Here is a 17,744-nt window from a genome sequence, read left to right on the forward strand (position 1 = left end):
TGAAGAAAAAAAGTCAGAAATAGGTTTAAGGTATAGACAACTATACTGGTTGATAGTACGTGGCTCCAACCTTGCTATAAAAATAAAATATTATTATATAAACAAGTCATAAAGCCTATGTGGGCATATGGTATTCAACTATGGGGTTGTACCAAACACAGCAATATCACGATTATACAAACACTCCAAAATAAAATCTTACATAACATGGTCAGCACACCTTGGTACATAAAGAATAAGGACATAAAGAATAGGGATCTTAAGAAATGCAATGATTTGCCGCCAAACACTAGGCTCGCCTGAGCCAGCACGAGAATGTGGAAGCGACCAAACTCTTACATAACCGAAACATGCTAACAAGATTAAAAAGAACAAAAGCCATATGAACTTATGTAGTTAAAAATGAATAGTAAATTGTTTAAATCTTATTGTACCAATGGGTTTATAAGAATGCAAACATTTATTGTACAGTATCTTTAGTGACTGGGAGTTTTGTGGCCCTGATAAGGGCCGGTGTTGTGTATAGAAAGCGTGACGATGAATCGAGGCCGAGACCGTGTGCGTGGCGCCGTTGGTGGTGGTCTGTGACCATGAGTAAACCGTTCGCTGAGGTTTGGGGGCCGTGAGTCGGTTGACTCCACAGAGGCCGAATGTATTGGAGTACAGCATTTAGCCGAGGGGCAGTTGGCGTTTACGGTCAAGTCGGGTGTTTAAAAGGCGAGATCAGGCTAATGCTGCGAGTACTTGCTGTCGTTGTTGCCGATGTCGGTTACATTAGTGATTGGTGAGATCTCGTCGGGTTGACGAGTCTACTTCCAGCGAGGCAGTGCTCCTGCTTTTATAGGCAAAAGCTCTACTCTGATTGGCTGCAGAGTGGAGGGCGTTATCACGCGGTAACGTGTGATAGCTACAAGTGGCCACTACGGTATTATTGTAAAATTAATGGTTGGTCTAATAAGACCAGTTTTAATAAATAAATTTAATTAATAATAATAAGAAAAAATTACTGGATACTAGGTCTGATGGATTTTGAGCAAGTGAACTGTGGTGGTACAACGAATTCAAAACTCGTACATTGAAACCGAAATAATTTAGATCGACGTGACTAGCAGATAGTAATAAAACTATCTTATAGATCAGGGTTCTGATCTTCTTCTGATCTTTTAATCATCTCAAACCTCTCAAACCAAGGAAAACCTAAGAGATAAATAAGGGTTGGCGTTGGATTGTAATAGGAAGTTACTTCACTGTTTACCACTGTTTTGACTGTTTTAGTCGATTGTTTTCTGATCTGATTTCGATGTTGTTGGTTAATATCTTGGCAGCATCAAGAATAAAGTGAATGCCTCATAAACCTAGAAAACACAGCAACCTAACAATATCTTTGGCATCAGGGAAAAAAGTAATTTTGGATCATGAACTAAAACAAAGTGGTCGTAGAAAGATCTAAGCCAGGGCGTGAATATAAAGTAGGATATGACCTCACCTATTTTCAAAAGTCCTGTATCCAAAGAGAATGCATCTAAAACCTCTTTAACCAAGGAAATCCTAAGGGATAAATAAGTCTGTTGGTGAGTTGTTACCTTGTTACACGTTACCTCACCTGTTCACCGTATTTTTACTTCACTACTTTTCGTGGTCCGCTTGACCATTTACTATCTTTCTTTAACTTCCCATCTCAACCCCACCTTTAGTGTCCGAGTGGATGGAAGTCACGATAGCTCAGGTGGTAGAGTAGCGGCGTATCTAGCCGAAGGTCGTGCGTACGAATCCCGCTCGTGACATTGAATTTTTTTCATCTCAACTAAAAACCTTAATTAATTGTCTTATATTAATTGGTCAAGCGGACCACGAAATTAGTGAATTAATGATTTAAAAATGAAGTACACTTCACTAATGCTCTCCGTCGCCATTTCAATTGTCGTCGAGAATCCAAACCGATTACACGACATTTGAAAAATGGCAAAAGGAGGGAAAACTCATAAGGTGGGGTTGAGATGGGCAGTTGATGTCCGAGTGGATCGAGGTCACGATAGCTCAAGTGGTAGAGCAGCGGCGTATCTAGCCGAAGGTCGTGGGTACGAATCCGGCTCGTGACATTGACTTTTTTTCATCTCAACTAAAAACGGTAATTAATTGAAAGATATTAATTGGTCACGCGGACCACGAAAACTATGTCAAAGTATTCAAAGGTTGTCAATAAAAGCCCCTAGATATTTCTAGACTTCCAGATGTAACGGAAGTCAAAAAAAGAACAGATATCCGATCTAGTTTTTAAACTTGCTAGGTGTAAAGGGACAAGGTCATAACAATAATTCTTTGCTTCTCTCAAATTAAGTTCTATCATGTTAAATTACATTATGACAAATACAATTAATCTAATAATCATTTATAAGTTAGGGAAGATTGAATAGAGGTCAATATTTGCGGGTCATAGGTCGGCTGAATTGATTTACTGGTCATCAATCCAAAACGGAAGCGGGTGGGAAACGCCCACTTAGAATTTTTATGAAGCCCATTGTGCCTCGGTTTGTAATGTTTATGTATCGCCGGGTCTACAATCGGTGTCCCGTAGTTAAATATTTAACCTTAAATGCTATGTTTAAACATTTATCGACGCCCGCTTTATCCTATTGGCAGTTTTAATCAATTATGTCTTGGAAAAGAAAAATTACCGAGATCAATGCTTGGTTTAAAGTTTATATAAATAATATATCTAGTAAGTCAAGATTAAGTTAGCAAAAATTTGAAAAACCTCCTTTTAAAAAACTGATCTTGTTTTATGGTGAAATGGTGAAATATCTTTATATACAATCGCAACGCCAAAGTTGGATGTAGGTTTTCACTATTCAAAAGTTTCTCCTTTACAAGGCACCCCTTAATGTTAGGGGTATTCATGATCTTTGTATTAACCCTGTTAGGTCCTCTAAGATCGAGAAAAATGATGAAGTAAATTTGCAAGAATCGCTAAATAACATCGCTAGATCTAACTGGCCAGAGCCTACGTTAGGTGTTAGTTCGAAAAAGTACTTACATTGCTATCCGTTAGAGGTAGCCAACATGGCCGCTATGAATTGAACAGCTGTTTTTTATTTAAACGTATTTTTATTCTTAAATACGCATTAATTAAATCAGACCAATACATTTCTTTTGCTAATTTCTGCCCTATCCTTATACTCTCATTCATAATAGGTACATCCCCTATCCTATAAAGTTGTAGGCTGTTAGACGTTAGGATGCAACTTAGGTTATGTCGGCACGAATTGAAGCGTGTCTTCTTTAGTACTTTTCGAGTGCATAGATAGCATTTTGAATGAAGGGTTGATTAATTTTCCTTTTTTTTATTAACTGCTGGCCTCTTACAATTTACACAAAAGAAAACCCAAACAAACAACAACAATCCTTCAAGGACTGTTATTGCTGTATTTTTGATTCCACCAATCGCCACGCGCAGCATTGCGGAAAAATTAATGTTTAACATGCTCAAAAAAGAAGGGGGTATTCACGATCTTGCTGGACATTTCTCTATTAGAGTTAACACGAGTTAACATCTTAGACATCGTGAATACCCCTGTTATCTTGTAATGATGTACTCTCGTGAAAAACCTTCTTGAGAAGAAATGTTGCATGCCGTTGATCTTGTGCTGTATTGTAGCGTGGGAACATCGGGCGCAAGGTAGACGGTTATGACTTTGAATCCTGGCCTAACACATAAACTTGTATTTAAGAAATATTTAATAAAATAATTGTAATGTGGTATCACCACTTGTATGAGACACTCTGATAGTTGTTCGACCTAATGAACAATGGTTGGTGGAACATTAATTATTCCTGAAAGACAGCAATAACTATACTTTTTACTTTTTTATAATCGGATGAAAAAGACTTGAAGATCTGTTTAAATTTAAAAAAAGGTAACAATCTTGCTTAAGAAAACACGCCGGACTATTCTAATCTATAGAGCTACGGGCTGCAAATGTGTCCTGCAGTTTACGTCCATTTGCCTCTAGCCTCTCTTTCTTTTTATTGGGTGATTTTCTCTCAGTGAAGTCATACAATCTCAAAAGAGTACTAAATAATAATTATAAAATTAAGTAATTTTATAAAAGGATCATCGAAGAAGCTACTGGCAGAACGGAAAAACGTAGGATGTGTCAGGACTGCTCACTGGACCCTGTGTTATATAAGAGGATTGAACAGGTATTGCCTAACTCAAGAATGCAGTGGAACTCGTCCTTTCTTGGGGCCTATTAAGGCTGAGATTCCTATTCTTGGGAGAGGAAAAGCTTGAAGGATACTCACCTTTATGTTAGTTAGGAAGGTTCAAAATGAGCTCTAGATGGAGATGCACTATAAACAAAATATTGGTGAAGTAAAATGAAATCGTTAAATTATGTCGTAAAAAAGGAAGAGTATTAAAAATGTTATAACCTGGGTTCATCAATTTTCTGCCAAACCACTCACCATTGATTTTGATCCACTTTCCAAATGGTTTTCCATATTTTTCCAAAATGAAATTCTAAAAACTTGCCAGAACAAAGGAGAAACAGTTGATTATGTCCCTGAGGGAAAGCCTGAAAAATGCAAGTAGGAGGTCTTAATAAAGTGTTAGGGTCTCTGAAAAATCCTCAAGCTAAATAACGAGCATGTTGGGTGTGGCGGTTAACACACTTTTCAAAATGTTTTTCCAACTTGTTCTCCAGTAATAAACTAAGCACTTGCAGGAAGAACCAACTGAACAAGTCCTTTGTTTGCTGAGATTATTATCCCTTAAAAAGGAAAATCTGAATATACAAATGAGATCGGGTAAATATTGAAATGAACCTGAACGAACAGCTCTACATTGGGATGGTCGATAGACTAGTAGGTTGTCTACTATTAACATGCAATCTGTGTTCATGTATATACAGACATAGGTAGTTCATGTAATATTGAAGGGCTTAACACCTAACTAACCTTTTAGTATTGCGATCAAACCACTTTTCAGAAACTTTTTCATACAGTTCTCCATTCAAATTTTATGAACTGGCCAAAAAAGTAGAAACAACTGAACATGTCCTACGCTTGCTGAGCTTCCTCTTCCTGAGAGAACAAAAGCATGAAAATACAAGCGCGGTTGATAAGCATTTGGAATTTGTTAGACACGGTGCGCAAAGTCGTACAAAATGTCAACTGCTAATAACCTATAACCTGGGCTCATAGATATACAGCCATTAGTGATAAAAGAAATATCTTTCAAACTTAAGGATTTAACGTCCAACTTCTCGTTGGGCGTCGCGATCAACCCATGTTGCAATAGGTTTTCCATATTGTTCTCCATTAAAACTTGATGGATTTGCCCAAAATTAGAAGAAACATCTGAATATGTTCTCTGATATCGGAGATTCCGGAGCGGGAGCTGTTCAAAAAGCTTGGGATCTGTTACAAAGCGTTAAGCTGAACGAAAAGCTCTGTGTTGACATGCACTGTCTAGATCTATTGGCCACGTGCACATAATCCTTGCTTCAATGGGATAGTATTCCAGGATGATTAAAATTTCATTAGTCAGAATGATTGAACGGTTCTAGGACTGCCGACTTGACAATGCAAAATCTGGAAGCATCTATGTTGACTTTGAGCATCAGAAAAATATTTGTGCATCTTACTCTTGGGAGAGCAAACGCCTAGTCCTGAAAGATACAGTTTATGTTTGAATGTTTAACAAGACATCAGAAATTTCACAAGTGCTCTAGAAATAGTTGAATAATAGATTTGCTTATATTGGTCACAGTGCGCAAAACCATAAAACGGTCTCCGGCTAATAACTTATAGTCTGGTTCATTAATTTGTTTTCGCGGTCAAACCACTTTTCACTCGATTTTTCACGTTGTTGTCAATTGCAATTCTATCACTTGCCAGGAAGGAAAACAAACAACAGAAAATGTCTTTTTTTGTAAGTTTCCTATACTTGGGAGAGGAAAAACCTGAAAAATATAAACTAGAGATTTTATAGCTTCGGGATCTGGTAAATAGCCTTAAGCTGAACTAAGAGCTCTGAAATGTCCAAGATAACCTAGGTTCATACTGCCTTGTATGGTACAAATAATTCCTGTCATCAGAAGGTTTTAAGGTTTAACGATCCATTGCGTGTCGTACTTGGCATAGGTTGAGAGCCAATTATGACTTTTGTGGCTCATGGCCCTTAACGAAAACTAAAAAAAAGTTGGACTATCATTGTAAATTAGTTCACTGTGACAATCCGGCCCAGTGGGATTAACGATGCGATTAACGAATACGGGCTGATATCAGCCGCGGTCGAGTAGGAATCACCGGGCACGATTCGTCTTCCATATACCGTGTAATTGAGCCTTTACACTAACACTCTCCCGGTATTGATAGGGTTTGCCGCCTCATTGGGTCGATCGAACTATAATCAGCACGGATTTATCACGAGGGATCAAGTTCTGAACATTCACCTGCATAGCTGGTAGTGTATTACAATCAATGATTTCAACATACTGTAAATTGCACGTACAATTCATAATATTCGGTACGGAATTCTATTCATGCATTTTTTCATGTAAGAACGTGAACAATGGATAAATGTTCACTATGGTCTTAAAATTTTGGACATTCTAATATGATGTAACTAGGATAATTGAATGAACTTGAAGTTTATGCTTGACTGCTAGTGTATGATTTGTCCTGAAGATAGTAGAATGTCATTGGCCAAATTTGGCCTGGAAAACAGTTATTTTGTGTATTGAACAATCAGGCGCATTGGCCAGACGTGTAGGTGCGAGAATAATTATATGCCCAGAATGTTTAATCGGGATAATTCTATTTCGGAATGGTCCCAAACAGAACAAGAAGTGAAGAAAACTTTTTTTCATGGGTAAAGAACCCTTGCCCATACTAGCAAATTGGTGCCGCTGAACAGCCCAAATAAGATCCACGCACGCTCTACAAGTGTTAATGTCAGCAACACCCATTGACTAGGTCATAAAAGTCCACATTGCAAATAGAAATCCGAAGAAGGGATTTCTACCAGGTCTACCCGGCATAGAGGAACATGAAACGAATTGGCTAAGAAATGCACCGAACAGCCAGCGCCAGACTTTTCCCAACAAATGGGCGACCGACACCTGGCAAAGCAGATGGGGAGATCAAGGGCAGGCCTACTCATGAGTTCTTCCTCATCATTACAAAAAGAAAGAGCAGAGTTGGTTGCAGCCAGATTTTTGGTCCACACAAATGCTTACGGGAAACTTTGCAGTTTATCTGCACAAATTCAAAAGATCTAATACCCCCAAACTGCCAGTTATACCATGTTCCTGAAGACGTACGACACAAACTTCTGCCCAAACTTTGAACCCAATTCTGCAAAAGAGTTTCCACAATATATGGTCTCCAGAATTGAAGGAACTTGTAAAAAGTGAACGAACGTACCAATTGTTCAAACAGTTTACCCACAGCATCCTAGCGGGTAGTAAACCAAGTACCTGAATAACTTTCTAAATCATACCTTGTGACTAAACTGTGATATATTTAACTGTACAACTTTAGATCAGATAATAGCGGGCTGGTTCCGTCTTTCAAATTAGGTTAACATTGTTATACAATACTTACGACTGTGATTGTTTCTAATGCTTAAATTTTTATTATTTTACAAAAAGAAGTATCCAGCAAGGAGGAGACCTATTAGATTAGGTCAGTTTAATTAATACAGAGAAAAAAAATATAAATTCCTAACCTTCATCAGAGCGAGGCATAGCTCAACAGCTTCCATTTTTCCCTCTTGCAAGAAAATAGTTAGGTCAGTTTAGAGGCCGAGGTCTGCCGGTGTGGGGTCTCCCTCAGGTACGGCGTAGTGGTGGATAGGCAAAAAAAGGACCAAATAAGATTGGATGGATAATGCTCATTCTCAACTCTAATGGACAATGGCTTCGAAAAAACTCCTATCGAACATAGGTACGGAAGCGTCGGTGGCAGCAACGGTTTAGGGTTGACACGGCGCTCATCACTGTAAGGTAAAGATCTCGGGTTCGAATCCAGCGGCCATCCATTCGAACCCGACATACTTAAAAATGGTCTTTTTTTCAAAAACAACGGCATCTTGAGGGTTTATATGATCTCTGCTGTTGCGAACCCTCGTAAAATAATAAATAAAAGAACATGAGTACATTCAACGATGATTTTTGTTTGTGCTGCAATGGAAAGAAGAAATGAAGGCGCTCAATGAAGGCATAACCAAGGGAAACAAGGTGATCGTGGTTGTTCTGGCTTGAGTGGACTGTATTTTTCGATGTTACGGGGGGGATTTCAATAATAATTACAAAATATATAAATTCTTCTATAACGATTCCTGATATAGCGATATTCCGGATATAACGATGTAAAACCGGTATCTAGTTTGGTTTGCTATTTAANTATATAAATTAAATTGGCAACAAGCGTTTCTCACTCACCTCCGGTTGAAGCTTCCTTCGGCGAACGAGGTAAGGGGGGAAAAAGGAGGATAAGACGATCGGGTTGGAAAAAGGACCATGGACAACCCTTACCTGGGCTTCTAGATGTTACCTCAAACTTTGGCCACAACGATCGTCTGGTCCCAGAAAGAGAAATCCAGGTGGCTCAAACAAACAGCCAAGAAAAAGACAAATCGCGTGCGAATCGAGACGGAACAGACTGGGCACTAACTAAGACTCTTAAAGGGGGGGAAGCCCTACGTAGGGCCCCCTCTCACCTGTTCCACCTCGCACTCTCTCACTCGAAATATACATTCTCATTACCAAAGTAAAATATCTCCCTAAATAGGCGCGAACAGTGGTATTTTTTGATATATGCAAGTTACAAGGCGGGTCCCAGGGTAGACCCTTGAGAAACACGAGCTATGTCTGTCGGTTGGAAAAGGGATGATCGAAAGTATTCTAGGAATGCTAGGAGGGAAGCACTATTCTATTATCCTACTCTCTATACCATTGTACTAAATAGTGTCGCAGGACTTCTCGATATCTACCAAAACCATGCCAGTCTGCTTTCTTACATTAACACCTAGCGTTATGTCGTCTATTCTGGATAATTGGGCAGTGGTAGATAGATCTATCTTTAATTATTCTTTGTAGATTTTTGGAGATCGGCTCCTGTGCCACCCCCTTTTTTGAGTCATCGTTGTACCAGAACTGGCATTAAAGATCCTTGACCCAGTCTTCCATTTCTTGTTTATTTGTTAAAATTTAAATTTAGAAGTTGTAATATCAGTAATAAATAGAGGAGTCAAATTAATCAAGTTTCACATCTTTAAAAATCTACAATAATGCTTTCTTATTCAAAATGCCCTTCTTTTTAGCTTGCGATGTTTATTTTTTAAAGTAATTTTTCCTGTCAAAAATTGTGTTTATTTATAATTTCTAAAACTTTCGAATAACAAATAATCCGAGTTGATACGACTAAATTAATCTTGGATGTCGCATTAGTTTTGCAGATGCGTTGATCTTTCCTTCGCTTTGCTATTCAGCAGAGACCCCAGCTCGCAGTTGATACGGCTCGATTAAATTATGCGGATCGACCTGTTCAATGTGAGGTAAACAATTTTGAATAATATTACAGCTTCGGTTTCGAGAATTAATCGAATAAGCCAGGATTTATGGCCGAATGTCTCAAATTTGCTGTTATCCCCCCATCCACAAAGCTAATTCATCGCTTTTCGCCAACTTGGGCCCTCCTTTTCCTATTAATCTAGTCCAAATAACAATTTATGACGACGCGATCCTACATCATTATTATTGAATGGATTGTTTCGAACGGTGAACACGAGTTAATTAACACCCCTCGGTAAGTTCGTAAATTCATTTCTGCCAATTGTGTTTTACTTGAGAATTATTCCACCTGCGAGACAGTTAATTGAGAATTTCATGTTAATGTGTATTTTCGCCATTTTTGAAAGGCGGCAACCCGATCCTTCACGGAATGTAAGAATCACATCGCAAATAACTTTCTTAACTTTTGATCTTGTTAACTCTGATCCATTAAGATTATACCTTTCTAGCACAAATTTAATACCATTTACAGGAATTAACTGAGGAAAAATACCAGTCACAAGTCCCAGAACTTGCTATAATGCGATACCTTAAATTCCATTAAAAATTATCTCATTAATCTAATCTATGAATATCTTAATTTTCCTTCTATCCAATCAGGCACTTACGGGCCAAGAAAACATATTATTAAATATGCTGTGTATAGTAGCAATCAAAAATAGAAGAAATTTGAAGATGTGAAGTTTGATTAAAACACCGTGTTTGGGTGAGATAGACCCTTTTTTTTAAAGTCATGATCCCAATTTGAAAAATTTATTTCGTGTACTGCTATGATCGTTTGGTATAGACCACCTTAAAAATTCTCTTCGATAGGCGTTAAAACACATGTCTGTCAACGTCGATATNTTTTTTTTGGATGACCCGGCCGAATCTCTCTTGGACCGATGACGGTATGAAAAAACAAAACGTACGTGTATAACACTTTTTAGTTTCAAATGTTTACTTTTTTGTAGAAAAATTGTACCACTGGTGTCCAGTTGTAACTGGAATTGTACTTCAGACCTTAATTAATTGAAAGATATTAATTCTCCTAGAGGACCACGAAAATTAACGAATATAAAAATATTATTTTGTTAGGTATGGAAAACCTTAAACATTCGTATTGGTTGAAATGAAAACGTTAGGGTCACGAGCGGGATTCGAACACACGACCTTAAACTTGTACTTAAAAATTCACTTGTACTGGCGTGAAAACACATTTCAGTCGAGGTCGATATACTTATTTTTAGGCATTCCGGCTGGATTTCTTTTAAACCAATGACGATTTATAAAAAAAATTGTTTTGTATTTTTAGTCAAGTTTCAAATGTTTACGTCTTTTTTGTAGAAAAATTGTACAGCGTATTTCAGATCCAGTTAAATTTCAGAATATCAAATACGACATCCTTGCACATCATGTTAAAAGATTGTTGACGCCGAAAACATCGGATTTTTAATTCGACAAAAATTGACAAAGTTATGGCAGAAAGTTTGAAGAAAAAAAACCGTATCATGTGTTGTAATAATACAATTGTGCATTATACACAGAGTATATTTTTATGTATAAAAAAAACTAACAAAAATATATTTCAATGAAATTTCAAAAATATCAAATTTGAATTAGAAGCCATTCTAAACCCGCACGACTTGTAAGTGTTGTGTTAGTGTTGGTGTTGGCGCCGTCAAACAGTCTAAAGATTAACCATTTAGAGAAATTTCGGTGGTATATTGTTGCTGAAAACAGTAGTCCAATAGGAATTTAAATTGGTTGAAAATGACAAAGTTATGGCAGAAGGTTTGAAAAAAGAACCACTACAGTGTATTTTAATATTACAATAATGCATTATATATGTATTTTTATGTATAAAACATACTATCAAAATATATTTCAATGAACAGTTTAATTAGGAAACATTGAAGATGCCTCCAAAAATTTATAATAAAAATTTAATTTCCAATTAATTAAGGTTTTAATTTGAGATAAAAAGTCAGTGTCACGAGCGGGATTCGAACCCACGTTCGGCTTGATACGCCGCTACTTTACCACTTGAGCTATTGTGACTTCGATCACATCGGGCAGTAACCTTTATCTCAACTTAAAACCTTAATTAATGAATTGAAATGAAGTACAATTCACTAAAGCTGTCCGTGGCGATTTCATTTGTCGGCGAGAATCCAATCCGCTTACACGACATTTGAAGAATGGCAAAAAAGAGGGAAAATTCAAAAGGTGGGAAGTTAGTGCCCGAGGTGATCGAAGTCACGATGGCTCAGGTAGAGTAGCGGCGTATCAAGCCGAAGGTCGTGGTTTCGAATCCCTCTCGTTACACTGACTTTTTTTTATCTCAACTTAAAACTTTTATTAATTGGGCAAGCGGACCACGAAAAATAGTGAATATAAAAATTTAAGTTTTTTACGTAAAGACCACCTTAAAAACGCAAGTCCATCGTCCTCTATCTGGTTAGAATGGTACATCCCGATTTTCTTAGTTATTACAAGGAGCAATGCTGAAAAATATTTTCTACAGAAATGGGTGGTGGTAAATGGAAAAATTGTACAAACCTTTATCTGATTTCAAGCATAATTTAACTGGCAACGTCCCCAGCGGTGCTTTAGCTCAACAATTTACAACTTTTCTTTCGAAGTATATTATTTTAGAACTGTTTTATTAACTTATAATTTTTTTTAAATTATAAAGGTTGTAACAAGGTTCCCTGTTTAAACCAGGTTTTTTAAAAATAAAAATAAACTCAAATCAATTCTCCTTTTTTTAAAAACTTTATTGAGCAAAATTAACCATTGATTAAAACTAATTAAAATTTTATAAGGAGGTAAACTATTCGAGGCCGTATGAAAAATTAGAGGGTTAATAAAATAATTTCTCTCACCCTATCCTTAATCCGATAAAAGAGACCACCTTCCTACACGGATGTCCAGCTTACTCTCCTTATTTATTTTTCCTAGAACAATCCGTGGGCAGGCCTCAATGATAAGGGAGAATGTCAGGGGATTATTGGGTCAATCAGTTAACGATGACCCTGACAAGGTCTAAGCACTATTAACCAGAAAAAGCTGGTAATTACGAAGAAACTATGTTTAAAAAAGTCTTGTAAACATTCAAACTAATAATTTATCTGAGTTTTATGAAAAGGAGTTTAAACTAGAATTTACAATCAGATAATTTCTTTTTTGACTCGTTGCTTAAAAAATGGGGCTTTAAAAATCCGCAATTAAATTTTAATTAAAAATGCATACGTGTAAAATTTCGTCCTTCTTTGACTTAACTGAAGATTGTAAAGTGTAATGAATTAAATAACTGTTCAATTTTCATGTTCAATAAAATTAAAACCTCCATTTAACAGTTAATGTCTGAACATGTTTGGCCAAGTACACGGCCGCCGAAGGGTACTCGTGTTCCCGAGGAAATTGTGATTTACTGCCTTTAAAAAGCCCGTTTAATTATGCAAATGAGCATCTGCGCCGGGTGTCGGGGCGTTTTTGGATCAAGCTATTTCTAATCTAGCCCCCTTTTAATGGCCGAAGGATCATAAACAGGCCGTGGAAGGTTTTTTTCTCTAAAACGTCACAGCCGATGTAACCCTCAATTTTAACTGAAAACCAAGAAAAACTCTTTATTGTAAATATATTCAAAATATCCTTTCGTAGATCAAGGGATGAATTCAAACTAGAACACACTTTTTGTAGGGCTGAAAAAGTACCAGGGTTGGAATTGTGTCAGGATATAAAAGAACAGTGGAATCGTCGACGGATTCAATTTATTATCAACCCATATCATTCAATGTCATATTTCAGATTACTCCTTTTTTTCTATCCTATGTAATCTTGACTGTTATATATCTCCATGTTTCTTTGCATTAATGTCATCTTTATTTATCTCTTAAGTAATTGAGAATAATAGTTTTCCAGCCAATACGCATAAATCGATCCAGAAATTTTCAAAACGGCCTTTTGCAATTTATTCTAATGTAACTTTCTTACTGATTGCTTATTTTTTATTTTGGTAACGACAATGGAGTCATCTCAATCTCCAACGCACTCTGAGGGTCGATGGTGTGCTCGATATTCCGCCGTCGCTCTATTCAGTCAAATATATAGGTTGTCCGCTACTCGCGTCACAAACTTTCAACTTTTCTTCAGAGTGAAAAAAACGTTCCTCTGAACAATAGCCCGATCATCAAGTGTAAGGGAGAAATTGAAATTTTTCATTTTTACAGGATTGTATGATTTTACTTCAGAAAAACAACAGGCTGCGATTTCTGTTGTCCGATCGTAAGCACTGATTTCTATTGCCAAATATGATTTTGTAATTTTTGTTGACAGATTTGATGCTGTAATTTATGTACTGTGATTTCCATTGCCATCATAATGCTAAAATTTCTGGTGTCAGATCTGATGCTGTGATTTTTGTTTTCAGATTTGACGTTGTAAATTCTATTGTCAGACCTGATGCTAAAATTGCTGTTGTCAGATTTGATGTTGTAATTTCGGTTGTCAGATGTGATGATGTAATTTAGGTTGCCAGATTTGATGCTGTAATTTATGTACTGTGATTTCCATTGCCATACGCAATGCTAAAATTTCTGGTGTCAGATGTGATGCTGTGATTTTTGTTTTCAGTTTTGATGTTGTAAATTCTACTGTCAGACCTGATGCTAACATTTCTGTTGTCAGATTTGATGTTGTAATTTCGGTTGTCAGATTTGATGGCAAAAAATTCAGGGTTTATTTTAAACGCCTGTTGGCAAACAAAGGAGCAACAAATGTTTCAAAAAGTTCTCAATTTAGTAATCTTTTCAACGGAGTAATTGTTTTTTTAAATTACCTTTTTTCCATCTATTCACCAGGAGACAAATCATTAATATCCAAATCCATCCGTCTTCATTTTGTTTAACAATTGTGCATTTGTTTCAGTGGGAGAAAATGGAACTGTTTGAAAAGTACAAAGTTCTCGAGAAGCAGATGAGCAAGGAAGACGACTACTCCAGCTACAGGTCGCTCCTCCGGGCGGCATCTGCCAGGTTCAACAAGGACGACCCTAAACTCTCCGTCGTGATACCCGTCTTCGCAATCCTGGCCGCCGACCTTTACGCACTCTGCGACCATTGCCTTATCAAGTGAGTTGCATAATAATAATTTATGTATATTTTTTACCTTTTTTATTTTCCTAAAAAGGATTTTTTTAAAAATAAGGTGTGTCCAAGAGACACGTGGTTTTTATACACGTTAATTTATTTCACATTTTTTCATCTACGTTTCAACTCAAAGGGCTTGAGGAGAGCCAATTGGATAGCTGTCTTACAGAAAAAAACACAATTGAATGACAGGCGAGACTGCTAGGTAATTAATATAGATATAATGATGATAATTAATATAAATAAAAATTAAAATATTAATTACTGATAATATAATGTAAACTAATTAGCGGTATTGTTACGGCTTCCTGATGACGGGCAGAAATGAAAGCGTTTCGGGCTGTTTTTTATTTTTTGTTTGATGAAACGTAAATAAAACATGTGAAATAAATTAACCTGTATAAAACCGACCTGTCTCTTGGTCTAACCTTATTTTTAAAAAAAACTCCTTATTAGAAAAATTAAAAAAAGGTAAAATAATATATATAAAACAATATACATAATTAACCTGCAGATGTGGAATCTTCCAAAAATATAAATATGAATAATAATTTTTCAAAACATGATTAATGTGCATTTCAAAAATTCAAGTTTCATTGTTGTGTATTTTCTATTTTTGAATTTTATAAGATCTATGGTTTTTTTAAAAAAATGTTTATTTTCCTCGGTTTTAACTTTCATGTTGTGAAAGTGCGCTCTGCAGGTGACACATAAATTATTGTTTTGCATTTATATTAACTGGGCTTGTACGAATATAATAATTATAATAATTTAAATTAAAATTAAATTATATTTGTTGAGTTTCTATTCTGGAACTAAACAACCATTATATTGATTTTCTTTTTATTGAAAAAGAAATTTTTTAAGTTTAATTTAATTTTTATTGACAAAGAAAATGAGTATGAAGGTTGTCCACTTTCTGGAAAGATAATATGTATAAAGAGAAGAAATATGAAAAATCAACAACTGGAAAAGAAGAGTGAAAAATATCAAAATAAATTTACATATATATATCATCACATCAAATAAAAAATACAGAGACAAACCGCAATCGTGGTGACTTCAACCCTAATTTTATTCCCTGTCTGTTTCTTGCTCACACTCTCTCTCTCTCTCTCTCTCTCTCTCTCTCTCTCTCTCACTCTCACTCTCACTCTCACTCTCTCTCTCACAAACACACACACTTTTTTTCTCCATCTACCTCTTACTATCTCTCTCTCTCTCTCTGACTCGGCCTGTCTTCTTTCTTTCACTATTTTTCTCTCTCCTCCTCTCACCCTCTCTCTTTAACTTTCTTTTTTTCACGCTCTTTCCTTTTCCTTTTCTCGTTCGTTCTCTAACTCTTTCTCATTTTTTCTTAATCTCTCTCTCTCTCTCTCTCTCTCTCTCTCTCTCTCTTCTTCTTCTTCTTCTTCTTCTTTATCTCTCTCTCTCTCTCTCTTTCTTTCTGTATCAGCCTCTTTTCTTTCCCTCCCTCTATCTCATATTCTCTTTCTCCCTACTTTTTCTCTCCCCTTCTCACCATCACTCTAACTTTCTCCTTTTCACGCTTATTTATTTTCTCTTTTTTCTCTAACTATCTCTCTCTTCTTCTTTATACTCTCCCTCTCTCTCTCTTTCTTTCTTTATCACCCTCTTTTCTTTCTCTCTCTTTATCTCATACTCTCTTTCTCCCTACTTTTTTCTCTCCCTTTCTCTCTTCTTCTTTATACTCTCCTCTCTCTCTCTCTCTCTCTTTCTGTCTGTATCACCCTCTTTTCTTTCTCTCTCTTTATCTCATACTCTCTTTCTCCCTACTTTTTTCTCTCCCCTTCTCACCATCACTCTAACTGTCTCTTTTTCACACTTTTTCTTTTTCTCTTTTTTCTCTAACTCTCTCTCTCTTCTTCTTTATACTCTCCCCCCTCACTCTCTCTTTCTCTTTCTTTCTGTATCACCCTCTTTTCTTTCTCTCTCTTTATCTCATACTCTCTTTCTCCTTACTTTTTTCTTTCTCTCCTCTCACATCACTCATTTTCACGCTCTTTCTTTTTCTCTTTCTTTCTCTAACTCTCTCGCTTCTTTATCTCTTACTGTCTCCCTCTCTCTCTTTTTCTTTCCGTATCACCCTCTTTTCTTTCTCTCCTTCTATCTCGTATTTTTTCTCCTTATTTTTCTCTCTATTCCCCTCTTCTACATCATACTCTATCCTTCTTTCATTCTCTTTCGTTCTTTCCCTTTATCCCTATCACTTTTTCCCCTTCTATCCTATACTCTCTCTCTTTCTTTTCCTCTCTTTCCATTTCTTCCTCTCTCTCTTTCCATAGACTTTCTATTTTATTTCCCTCTGCCCTCTACCTCATTCGCTCTTTCACACTCTCCCTCTCTTTTTCCCTCTGTTTGTTTTATCTCTCTCTCACACGCGCTCCCACTATCTCCTTTTTTTCTCTAACCGAATCACGGTTTGCACCTTCATATTTTCGAAGAAATTTAATTTCCCAGTTCGACTTTTAGGAGGTTTGGAGGGAACAAGTAAAAAGGAAGTTGTGGTCGGTGGACAAGTGTCTCCTTTGAAACCTGTTATTCCGAAGTTGTGTAACGTTCTGAATATAATAATAATTGAATAATTAGAAATAACTATTTAGCAAGTTTTTTCAAAAATACATTCATGGCGACGGTGGGAATATAGGGTGGGTAAAAAAGGTATTGCGGGTTTGCCTACCGTGTCCTTTCCCATTACAAAGGAACCAAAAAACTGTTAACATTTTTCGAAACAAGAATTCTTTTCAGAGGATCTTCGGAAGAACCCTAATTTTGAACCTCTTCCGAAGATCCTCTGAAAAGACTTCTTGTATCCAGCAGGTCGATAATCTAGTTCATCGTTACATTTTTCGAAACCAAAATTTTAATTAAGGACCATATATAAACCCAAACAGATTTCAAATCTGTAAACAAAAATTCCGTTCCTTAGGTGGGTTGACAAATCCGCCGCCGTAACGAACGTACATTCTTCGAAACCAGCAATAAAAATTAGACAAAATATAAAAGTTTTCAC

At 36.5% G+C, this 17,744-nt stretch overlaps 1 protein-coding gene across 5 annotated transcripts in view; it reads left to right on the top strand.

Annotated features, from left to right (window-relative positions):
- LOC106674187 (ras-GEF domain-containing family member 1B-like) overlaps positions 1 to 17,744 on the top strand; it is a 358,252-nt gene that overhangs the window by 297,983 nt on the left and 42,525 nt on the right. For all 5 annotated transcript variants that reach the window (XM_014406767.2, XM_024229102.1, XM_024229101.1 and 2 more), the window contains one exon: positions 14,490 to 14,692. In XM_014406767.2, the coding sequence (XP_014262253.1) occupies positions 14,490 to 14,692 (203 nt within the window). The remainder of the gene's footprint in view (positions 1 to 14,489; positions 14,693 to 17,744) is intronic.

Source organism: Cimex lectularius, unplaced genomic scaffold, assembly GCF_000648675.2.
Source record: "Cimex lectularius strain Harlan isolate CLEC.00 unplaced genomic scaffold, Clec_2.1 scaffold176, whole genome shotgun sequence".
Taxonomy (NCBI): domain Eukaryota; kingdom Metazoa; phylum Arthropoda; class Insecta; order Hemiptera; family Cimicidae; genus Cimex; species Cimex lectularius.